Source organism: Abrus precatorius, unplaced genomic scaffold (assembly GCF_003935025.1).
Source record: "Abrus precatorius isolate BTA unplaced genomic scaffold, Abrus_2018 Scaffold3, whole genome shotgun sequence".
Taxonomy (NCBI): Eukaryota; Viridiplantae; Streptophyta; class Magnoliopsida; order Fabales; family Fabaceae; genus Abrus; species Abrus precatorius.
Window position 1 is genome coordinate 10,897,812 of NW_020874373.1, and position 12,257 is coordinate 10,910,068.

The following is a 12,257-nucleotide window of genomic DNA, read 5'->3' on the forward strand; positions in this document are numbered from 1 at the left end:
AATTCATCTTCTCCTTAAAAGGAGTTGGGCCAAGCATAATTCTTAAAAAGCTCTAAAAAAATAAAGTGTTCAGAGAAAATAAAACAAAAGAGCATTGAGTGAATCCATGTGTCTCAACTACACACCGGAGCATATATTTATACTAGGAGCATTAATACAAGGATTAATTACAGAGATATTATGGTTACCTAATTACCATAATTACAAGAATATTATTTCCGTAAATGCAGCATATCATCTTCCTAATTACAGCATTACTATAATTACATGTTTCTATATTTGCATACTTCTAACACTCCCCCTCAAGCTTGAGCATATAGATCATATGCACCAAGCTTGTTACATATGTAACTAATTCGAAGACCTCTCAAAGACTTAGTAAAAACATCTATCAGTTGGTCATTTGAATTGACAAAACTTATGGTGATGTCCTCCGATAAGATCTTCTCATAAATGAAGTGGCAATCGATTTCAATGTGCTTTGTCCTTTTATGAAATACCGGATTTGATGCAAGGCTACTTGGTTATCACAAATAAATGTCATTTGTGTAATGTTTCCAAATCTCAGTTATTTGAGAAGTTGTTTTAGCCAGATAAGTTCACGTGGCTAAAAAATTAAATTCTCTCCAATAAGAATGCAATAGCAAGAAGTAGATCTTCTATCAATAGGAGAACTTGCCCAATTTGCATCAGAGTAACCTAACCTTGTCTTCATACATAAGTCCTTTCCCTAGGGCTCCTTTGATATAGTTTAAGATGCAAATCAATGTGTCCCAATGTCCTTCGCAGAGAGAATTGAGAAATTGATTTACCACACTAACTGTATAAGAGATGTCTGAACAAGTGACAGTAAGATAATTTAGCTTCCCAACCAATCTCCTACACTTCTCTGGGTCAGAAAGAGGCTCCCTTTGACTTGGCAAAAGTTTGGAATTAGGATCCATAGGAGTATCCACAGGTTTAGCACCCATCAAGCTTGTTTCCTCTAAGATATCCAATGCGTACTTCCTTTGAGAAATAACAATACTATTTTTTGATTGTGCTACCTCTATTCTTGAGAAGTATCGAAGTTTGCTAAGGTCTTTTGTCTGAAAATGGTGACATAGTGTTGCTTTATCTGTATAATGCCATTTTGATCACTACTAGTAATAACAATGTTGTCGACGTAAATAATCAAGTAAATGCATCCTGTGGGTGAATGGCGGTAGAAAAATGAATGATCTGCTTCACTCCGAGTCATCCCAAATTGCTAGACTACAGTGCTGAATCAGCCAAACCATGCCCTAGGAGACTGTTTCAGGCCATATAGGAATTTTCGAAGACGAAAGACTAATCCAAAAGACTCCCTTTGAGCAACAAAACCAGGAGGTTGCTCCATATAGACTTCTTCAATGAGATCACCATAAAGAAAAACATTTTTGATGTCAAGCTAATAAAGAGGTCAATGGCGGATGACAGCCATGGACAAGAATAAGCGAACAAACGCCATTTTGGCCACTGGAGAGAAAGTGTCACCATAATCCAAGCCAAAGATTTGGGTATAACCTTTGTGCGACCAAGTGAGCTTTAAGGTGATCAACATGCCCATCAGGTTCAACTTTAACTGTGTAAACCCATTGGCATCTAACAACTGATTTGCCCGCTAGTAGGGGAGCTAGGTCCCAAGTTCCACTATTCTGAAATGCACTCATCTCATCAAACATAGCTTGATGCCAACCAAGATGTGAAAGAGCTTCATCTGAATGTTTAGGAATAGAAACAGAAGACAAAGACGAAAGACACATATAATGAAAGGAAGATAAATGATGATATGACAAAGCAACATAATGAAGAGAATGATTGCGAGTGGGACGTATACTTTTGCGAAGAGCAATAGGAAGATCAGTCTCAGAAGGCAAGGTCGAAAGAGGTGAATGAGTTGGAGCCGGCGATGAGTCAGATAGAGTCCCTTCATTAGCTGGTGGTAGCACAGGTGGGTGGGGCCGGCGGAGATAAACCTGTAAAAGACGCAGAGGAAGAGCATTTGGAGGAGTCATATCTGGTGGAGGTGGATGTCTCTGGGGGTTGAAAAACAACAGGAACAAATAGGAGAGATGTGACAGACTAAGAAGGTGCTGGAGAAGATTCAGACCCAATGAAAGGAATAGACTCAGAGAAAGTAACATCAGCTAAGATAAGATAGTGTTTAAGGGTGGAAGAGTAACACTTATAATCTTTTTGTGATCAACTGTAACCAAAGAAGATACATTTGTGAGCATGAGGCGAAAGTTTGTCAACTCCTAGACCCAAAAACACGAGGAGGTAAAGGATGTTAGGACTGGTGAGGAAACAAGACAGAGTGTGATACATGGTTATTAAGAGTAGAAGAGGGCATACGATTGATAAGATAACAGGCTATAAGGACAGCGTTGGCCCAAAATTGATAAGGAACATTACCATGAAGGAGAGTTCGAGTATTTATGTACAGCCATTACTATTCTTTTGTATTAATGTGTACAGCTGTTATTATTCTATTGTATTACCATAAATAGGATAGAATCAGCCATTAATAGTATAGATTAGAATTACCTAATAATAGTCTAGAAGTTCCTGTAATTTAGCCTAGATTTCAGCATAATATTCTCTGTACCTAGCTTTATATATTGAATGAAAAGTCAAGCAGTAGATATCTTTTGCCACTCAAAGTAAGTTTGATATGGTATCACAGCCTACATTCTAGGTTTCCATTTTTTTACTTTGATATTTGAGTGCAGGAATTTTTTTTTCTTATTCTAGCCTCTTATTTGACATCTTGGTCTTGCCTTTGATCTTCTTGAATTCTCTTGGTTCTGCACCTTTGAGGCTGCAGCAGAATTTTTTTCTCCTTCTTCCTGGTCTGCTCTGGTTGTTTCTTTCCCATCATGGTTGGTTCCACTTCTGAGTTTTGTGTCAAATTTACTGGGAAGAATTATTCCTTATGGGAATTTCAATTCAGGTTATTTGTTACTGGAAAGGAATTATGGGGTCATATAGATGGCACTGTACCAACACCTCAAGACCCTACACAACTGGCTCAATGGCGTATCAAGGATGCTAGATTAATGTCTTAGATCACTGGGTCTTGTGATCAACAAATTGTTCTTCATCTATGCTCTCATAAAACTGCCAAGTCTATGTGGGAGTATTTGAAGAAGGTTTACCATCCTAATTCAGCCAGAAGATTTCAATTGGAGTGTGAGATTGCTAACTACACTCAGGGCAACTTGTTTATTTAGCAGTATTACTCTGATTTTCAAAATCTTTGGGCTGACTTTTCTGAAATTGTGTGTGCTTCCGTTTCTAAAGAGTCTCTCCCTATTGTGTTGGAAGTCCATGCGACCAGCTAGCGTGATCAGTTTCTGATGAAACTACGTTCAAAATTTAAAAATGTGCGTTCTAATCTGATGAGTCGTGACCCTACTCCATTCCTGGATACCTATTTTGCTGAATTGCTTCGTGAAGAACATTTTTCAGCCAAACCACTCTTGAATAAGATACTTTGACTGCTTCCCAGGTGGCTTTTACAGCTCAAGGAAGGGGCAACAATAGGGATATGAGTAAATTCAATGCTTCAATTGTAAGAACTATGGCCATATTGCTGCAAACTGTACAAAAAAAATCTGCAATTACTGCAAAAAGCCATGCCATATAATCAAAGAGTGCTCCATTCGCCTGTCAAGACATCAACCAACTACCTGTCAAGCCAATGTTGTCCCTTCCTCTGCTGATCAGCATGAAAATGTGGCCACACCTGAACTTGCTCCTCTACATATTCCTACACCTGTTGCTCTTACGCTTGAAATGGTGCAACAGATGATTATCTCAACCTTTTCTGCATTGGGGATTCAAGTTAAAAGTCTTCCACATACTAAGTCTTGGCTTCTTGATTCTGCTGCATCCAATTATATGACCAGTTCCAACAGTTTCCTTAAACATGTTCGTCCATATCATGGTTTTGACCATATTCAGGTTGATAACAGTAATATTATTCCAATTTCTGCTATTGGAGATATTACCCCTACTTTTAACAATATTCTTGTTTCATCTGAACTCCCACATAATTTTCTTTCTGTTGGTCAATTGGTAGACAATCACTATGATGTCCATTTTTCTTGTGACTAAGTTTGTGACAATGGTCACACTTAAGACGACGTTTACTGGGTTTGCAGGGACGATTACGGTTACTATTCTAAGAGACCAAAGCAGCGGGATCAACGAGAACAGGAGCCACATCTGGGTTAGAAGGAGACTTGGGCGGTACGCGAAGTAAGGTGGACCAAGTAGAATTCATAGTAGTAACAATAGGAGAGCTCAAAATCTAATCTCAAACCATAGAGTAATCAATAGGTAGCCCATACAAGGCTAGCATCATAAAAGGTCTTTCGTTGGTCTAATTCCTTTGCAGGGGTATCGGTGGTAGGCAAGAGTTCATTAAAGTCATGAAGAACACCACTGACCTTACCCAAATATTCAAACATTGTTTCATCAAGACGGCGAGGAGCAATGACACTCATGAGATCTTGACATACACCGTAAAGACACTTAGTATCATTGGTATAGGGTTCCTTAGCCTGTACCCAAGTAGTCTCACAAGTCTCATGAGAACGAAAAATTTGGCGCAAAGAAAGATGAATGGTAGACTTGATGATGCTGCAAAACTGGGCATCGATCTTACTCCATTTTTCATGGTCAGCAATATCCACAGTCTTCCTTGGTCATAAGGTGGTCCGCGTAGCCTTAGCCCTTAAGCCAAAGTTTGATGTCGAAGGCCCAAGAATCATAGTTGTGGCCGTCAAGCTTCTCCATATAAAGTGAGGCAGTGATATAATTAGTAAAAATGGATGCATCAACTTTAGGAGTAGCAGAAATCCGGTGGGCCCACTGCTCATCGGTTGAATTTTTTTTTTAGAAATCATGTTTTCCTTCTAATTTCTGGTCTCTGTTCTATTTCGGCGATACTGTTCACTATCAGTGTATTGTTCTTACGTCATTGTTCACTGTCGCGTACTGTTCTGACATCATTGTTCACCATCGCTTTTACCAAGCTTTTTAATACCATGTTAAGAGAAAATAAAATGAAAGAACATTGAGTGAAGCTGTGTCTCAACTACACACCGAAGCATATATTTATACTAGGAGCATTGATACAAGAATTTATTATAGAGATATTATGGTTACCTAATTACCATAATTACAGAAATATTATTTCTCTAAATGCAGCATATCATCTCCCTAATTACAACATTACTATAATTACATCTTTCCATATTTGCATATTTCTAACATAAAGAAGCCTATGTTTTTTTAATGAAGGCATTAGAAAAAGAGCTTCTAGATAAGCTAATTTTAGGAGCTTCTTCTTTCTTGTACACTTATATTTCCTCGTCCATTCTTCCCTTCCTCACCAATATTTGTTTTTTGCCTCTCCAATCTACGATAAAAAAAGCAGTAAGTGAAGCATTTTTTACGGCTTTAGAAGGGTTTTATCAAGATCTTTGGACAAAATATAGTGAAAGAAAGATTTATAAGCTTGCCAAAAACAGAAAAAGAAAATCTTAAGATTTTGATAAAGTTAAACATAATAATGATGAAGAAGGATAAATTTTGGTTTCGGATCGAGAGATCAAAGATAGAGGTGAGAACTATTTCTATAGACTTTTTAATAATAGATAAGAAGTAAATGAAAATATAGTAGGATTAAAATTACAAGCGAATGATTTACCATAGGATTCGACTTGGAGAAGTAAAAAAAAATTATTTATGATTTATTAAGATGTCCCATGTTGGCTAGGAATTGAGCTAGAATATTATTTATAAGGGGCTTAGGCATCCCTCTTCCTATGAGCTAACTTTTGGAAGTAAGTTAAGCTTAGTTTTCTATTATGATTTTTTACCCAACTTCTTAAAGGGAGGGGGGGCATGGTAGAGATATAAAATAATAAAATCATTCATGATTTATTAAGATGCCCCATATTGGTTAGGAATTGAGCTAGGATATTCTTTATAAGGGGCTTGGGTATCCCTCTTCCTATAACTTTTGGAAGCGAGTTAAGCTTAGTTTTCTAATATGATTTTTTACCCAACTCCTTAATCTTAAGGAGATTTGGTCCTTGACTGTTTTAATATCTTGAATGATGTCAATACTCAATAGTTGAAGGTCCCCTGTTCATGTTCACTTTGTTTTGTCATTGACAGAACATTTGCATATTTATATGCATGTAGTTATCCAGGCTTGATTTACAACGCATATAGTAATTCATTGTTTGTTTAATGCAGTTACCATATAGTGAGGACTTTTCCCTGGCAGATGTTTTTGGGCTTCTTGAAGGAAACAGGTGAAGTACAAGGAGCTGTTATTTATTTTCCATGCACTTGTTAAACAAAACGACTAAATTCTATGCAAAATATCAATTACAGAAATAGATTGGGGATTGCGGAGTACAGCATCAGCCAGTCAACTCTGGAGACAATATTTAATCATTTTGCAGCTAATTCGTGAGGTTTCCTCTTTTCACAAATTCTTTCATGAAGAGCAGCAGGTTACAAAGAGTTAGATGTATCAAATGACAACATTCTTACTTCTACGGGTAGAGTTAAACATAGGGCCCACGGCAAGATTTTATGGCCATGTATATTGTAGAATCGATTATTATAGTACCATTGAATTGTAAATAGATTTGTAGCATCAAGACACACAATCAATCTTACTTCGCTAGAGCAACTTTAGCTTTTTGGAATCAATTTTAGTTTTGTTATTTGTTTGCATAATATCTTAGTTGACTTGTATAATTTAATCGAGACATGTTACGGATGTCTCATTATATTCTTCATATTTTTAAATGAAATTTTTAAGTTAACTAAATTTAGACTTTTTGAAATTGAAATCTGAAAATATAAAGAAAATAAAGAAATAGATGACACATTATCACTCGCATAAACTTTATATTATATTATATGAATTAAACTGAATGTTACATAGGAAGATATTAGAAAAAACAATGAATTATTAATAGAGGAAATATATGAAAATAAAAGATGACTTTTGTAAGACTTATATGAAAAAAAAAAATCTGAGGGATTAAATGAAAAAAGTTGTGAAAATTTGAATGATTAAAACTTTTTTTTAAGACAAATGAAAGTGCCAATTAATATAATCCATTTCAAGGACCAGACTAGGATCAAAAGAGGATTAGATTAATCAAGTTTTTTAGAAATGAATAATTATTTTTATCTTTTTAGAGATTAATATGATTGATCCCCAAATATTTTAAGGACTAAAATAATATTTTCATTCAATTTATCTTGTGGTATGAATCCAATACCTAATGGTAAGAACTGGGAAGAGCAAGGAGTGTTTATTAGCGTCATTTTCATTTTGTTTTTTGTTTTTCTTTTGTCATCATTTTACTTCCTTCTGGAAAATAAATTCTAGAAGTACCATTTTTGGATTTTAATTTTCAAAAAATAGGTTAAATTATATTTTTAGAAATTAAGTTTCAGAAGTTTGTAAATCATAATGCTGGAAATTAATTTTCAAAAATAGAATTTCCTTTACTTTTTAAAACTAAGTTCCGGAAGCTAACAAACCATAGGTTCAGGAATTAATTTCTAGAAATAGGTTAAATTATATTTTCAAAAATTAAATTCTAAAAGCTTGAAAGCCATAATATCATAAATTAATTTTCGAAGAGTTCCAAAAGCGTGTGAACAATAATTCCATAATTAAATTTTCAAATTTTATTTTTACTTTTAGAATTATTGTGCAGTTAACAGTTAATTTTTCAGAAGATAGCAACAACCTTTACCTAGGAACAACTTTACCTAGGAGCAAGAACCTATGGAATAGAAACCAAAGATGTGTAGTCATTTTAATATGTCCGAGGTTTAGGTGGTAGTTAATTTTATTGTCAGTTTTTTCTTTTACTCAAAAGGATTCAAAATTTTATTTTTATTATTGGTATGGCTATGAAATCTTACACCTACAACAAGAATTATGTTTCTGAAATCAGAATTAACCTTTCAGAACTCTACAAGTACTTCGTTAGTAGCTTTATAAAAACTCATATTAAAAGAATATTAGGTTAAATAATATACTACCGTGGTTTGAACTTAGAATAAACATAATTATTAACTTCATTATTTATTAAAATAATTTGAACTTTAGTCTCAGCTAAAAAAATTGTTGAAAGAACAATAGTAAGAACGTGGAGTAGGAGAACAATAGTCTTAAGTGATATAACAATTTAATTTAATAATATAACAAGGAAGCTTAAAAATTTTAACATTTATAGATTTCATCAATTTTTTTTTCTTAAGTGACTCACCCTTCAAAAGGTCATTTAAAAGATGTCTAAAGATAGGTATCAGACTTAATCTGTCTAAAGATAGGTATCAGACTTAATCTACCAAACATCTCTCATTGACTTAAATGTTTCTTTTGTTTATGTTCACTTATTGATTATATGCTTATCCTTACTCAAAATTAAAATATGATAAATAATTTTTAAAGAGAAATCTAGATTTTGATCATTGTTTATTCAATTAGAATTATAATTAATGCAAAATAGTTGTTTATAAACAAGAAAAATTATTGTCAAAATAAAAACACAAATGCATCAAAATATATCGTAAGACAAGATATAACTCAAAAAAGTAAATTATCAAAGTGAGAACAATAAAATAGTACATTTTCTTTTGGGTAGAATGAACAAACTAAGGTCATTATCCAAATCAATACCTCTAGTGAGTTGAGTTGCTAAGTGAATTAACAATTGTTTATATATAAAAAAAAAAAAAAATCATTGTAAAGACAACACACAAATGCATCAAAATATATTATTGGAGAAGATATAGCTCAAGAAAGAAATAACCTATCAAAATGAGGCCAAAAAAATAGTATAGTTTTCTTTGGGTAGAATACACAAACTAATTTTATTTATCTAAGTCAATACCTTAAATAATCAATCCATAACATACACTAAACTTAAAAAGTTATTCTCTTTAGGCAAACAAATTTCTCAACCTAGTGCATCTCTCAATAACTCTATCTATTTTCAACTTTTAACCCAAACATACAATTACTTTCCTTAGGCAACACTTGCAAGGATTAAAAATATTTTTCAAATTACAAAAATTTCCACAAATAAGTACAAACATTCTCACTTTGATAATAACAACTTGTAGCGATTTATAAAAAAATCTTATACATGAATCAATTCACTTGTATCTAAAATCATAGATCATAGGTTAATAGGCAAATGCATTAAACAAAATCCTCACTAGTCATTCTTCAATTATCAATTGCATTTTCCATGTATTTTATATTCAAATGGTAATAATTATATATTAAAATATTTTTAATATTAAATTATAACTAAATATCAATAAAGTTGTAACAGGATAAACTAAAATATATATTAATAATGAAAAAATTGATAATGCATTATAATATATAATAAAAGCAATACATAGCTTTAACTAATATAAACTATTATAATGAGGTCAATATAATTACACATTCTTTTTTTAACAAAATGTGTAAACTAAAATCATCAAAGTCAAAACCTTGTAAAGTTTATCAAATAACATACAATGGGTTCATAAACTTATTCTCTTTGAACAAACAAATTTCATAGATCAATATAATTACACATTCTTTTTTTAACAAAATGTGTAAACTAAAATCATCAAAGTCAAAACCTTGTAAAGTTTATCAAATAACATACAATGGGTTCATAAACTTATTCTCTTTGAACAAACAAATTTCATAGACCAATACACTTTTAATAATATTACGTATAAATTTTAAAAATGAGCTACTCAATGATCACATGTTGAGTTCAAAAATTTATCTTCTTTAGATAAATAAGTCTCTTATGCTAACTGCCTTCAATAACCACATTAATAAACTAACTTTCTAATTAATTGATTATTCAAAATCACAACCATATTTAAACTCATTTTAATAATTTGTAGTTATAATAATTAACAAAATAGATGAGTTATAAATCATATAATTTAGGCTCGAATATCAAATATAATTAAAAAATTATACAAATAAAATTAGAACACTAAAGATGATTAAGAAGACAAATAATTATTATAATAAAATTTTAGGCTTACTTGTTAATAGCATAACTTTTATCATAAAATTTGTTGTGTTCAACCTTTAAATTCTTTGAGAACTAATAGACTAGACCTTCTTCTATAAATCACATTATCAAATTATAATTTTTAATGGACAAGTTGTTGTAACATGGGTTGTAGCTAAACAATGAGTATTTTTTTAAATAAAACATATTTTAAGAATAAAATTTTTTTAAAAAAAATTAAAGGAGTCATCACCAAAATTTATTTAAAGAAAATATTTAAAAAAAATTAAAAATAATATTTAAAATAAAAAATTAAAATTGAGAGTCATTTATGTGTAAAGAAGGTGTTAGCACTATAAAATGTTAGTTTGAATAATACTTACCTCAAATTAGCTGAACAAATGTATTATAACATAAAAATATATATATTTATTTAAGTCCTAAACAATAATTTTTTATTTTATTTTTTTTACAAGAAGATAATTTATTTACTAAAATATTAATTAATATTTTAGAAAAAAAATATTTTACTTAATGGGTTGGATTCTCACTCCTATCCACATATCCTAAGTGCAACAAAAATTTAAAATCACATAATTTTATCTAAAAAATATGAAAAAAATTGTTAATTTAAAGCTATAGTAAAAGAGAATTTATTTTAAGATTAAATTTATTTTTATAAAATTATAATATTTAGAATACAAAATAATACAATTATACATGTATCTTATAATAAATAATACGAAAGATAAAGGAAGATCATACATTTATACTGTAAATTGTTACAAAAAAAAAATAAAAAAATTAATAATAATAATAATAAGATGTTTTAATCTGAAATATATGAGTGAGTAAATCAATTAAAAAAATTTATATTACAAAGAATTTAAGATAACGTAAGTTATGCATAATTTATTAAATAAATAATATGACTTAAATTTTAAATTATTAGATAAATAATTTATTAAATAAAAGAGAAATATTTAAAGAATGAAAAATATACTTATGTTAATTAATAAATATAATTATTTAATAAAATAAAGTTAAAACATGAATTAATTTTAAAATAAATTTATATTGCATAAAATTTAAAATAATGTTAGTATACAAAAATTTTGATGATTTATAATACGTAAAAGTAGAAATGTTTATATTAATAAAATTTTAACTTAGTTAATAAATTAATTATTTATTAATTAAGAAGAGAAATATTTAAAAAAATGATATTTAAGTTAATCAATGAAATAATTATCTAAATAATTTAAAATAAATTATAAATTGTTTTATCATATTTTTTTAATTTAATTAATAAATTAATTTTTTAATAATTAAAATAAAAATATTTGAAATAATATATTTTAAAGGGTAAAATATTTGATTGATTTAAAAATAAAATTTTATTTAACTTAAAATATTTATATCACATGACCAAAGTTTACATTGACTTTAACGAATTATAATGTATGAAGGTAAAGATGAAATATATTAATATTATAAATTATTTTATTAATTAAATAAATAAATTTAATTTAATTAATAGATAATAATTATCTTTGGTAATAGTGGCGAGAGAAAGAACATAATGATAATGATTTATATGAGTTAGATTAGTGTTGGGATTATGTGAATAATACCGTTCTGGTATTAATATCGTTACGATAGAAACTATTACTTGAATTAAGATATTCAGTATTTAACAAAGTCAATGATATTAAATCTGACGCTTATAATCACAGACTGTATCTATTTAATTTTATTACATTATATCACTTATGATTTTTCTGCCTTCTCTTTCTATTTCTTTTAGAGTATCTACCTAAAGAAGTGTTCACGAGACATTACTAAAGTTTTGGAAACAAAAATTCTAGAACACCCGTAACGCAAGTTTCTATTTTGTTATTCTTTAATATCGAGAACAATTTTCAAAAAGGAGTAAAAACTAAATTCTCCAAACATAACATGTTTTGTAGTTCTCCAGTTCCTAGGTATTTTTCTATCAAAATAGGAGCTAAAGTGTCTAGCGTACATAGGTACATAGAACATGCTAATTTACCATACACGCCCTGTTTATTTTTGCACATTATTACACAACAATAACTAATTGATGGAAATTGTTTGTTTCCACTCACCATTTTGGGTATGAAATAG

The 12,257-nt window shown here is 30.2% G+C and overlaps 1 protein-coding gene across 1 annotated transcript in view; it reads left to right on the forward strand.

The window, feature by feature from the left end:
• LOC113861436 (ABC transporter A family member 1) overlaps nt 1–7,025 on the forward strand; it is a 44,309-nt gene extending 37,284 nt beyond the window's left edge. The window contains exons 39-40 of the mRNA XM_027494243.1: nt 6,295–6,353; nt 6,436–7,025. Of these exons, the coding sequence (XP_027350044.1) occupies nt 6,295–6,353; nt 6,436–6,517 (141 nt within the window). The 3' untranslated portion in view covers nt 6,518–7,025. The remainder of the gene's footprint in view (nt 1–6,294; nt 6,354–6,435) is intronic.
• The last annotated feature ends 5,232 nt before the right edge of the window (nt 7,026–12,257 follow it).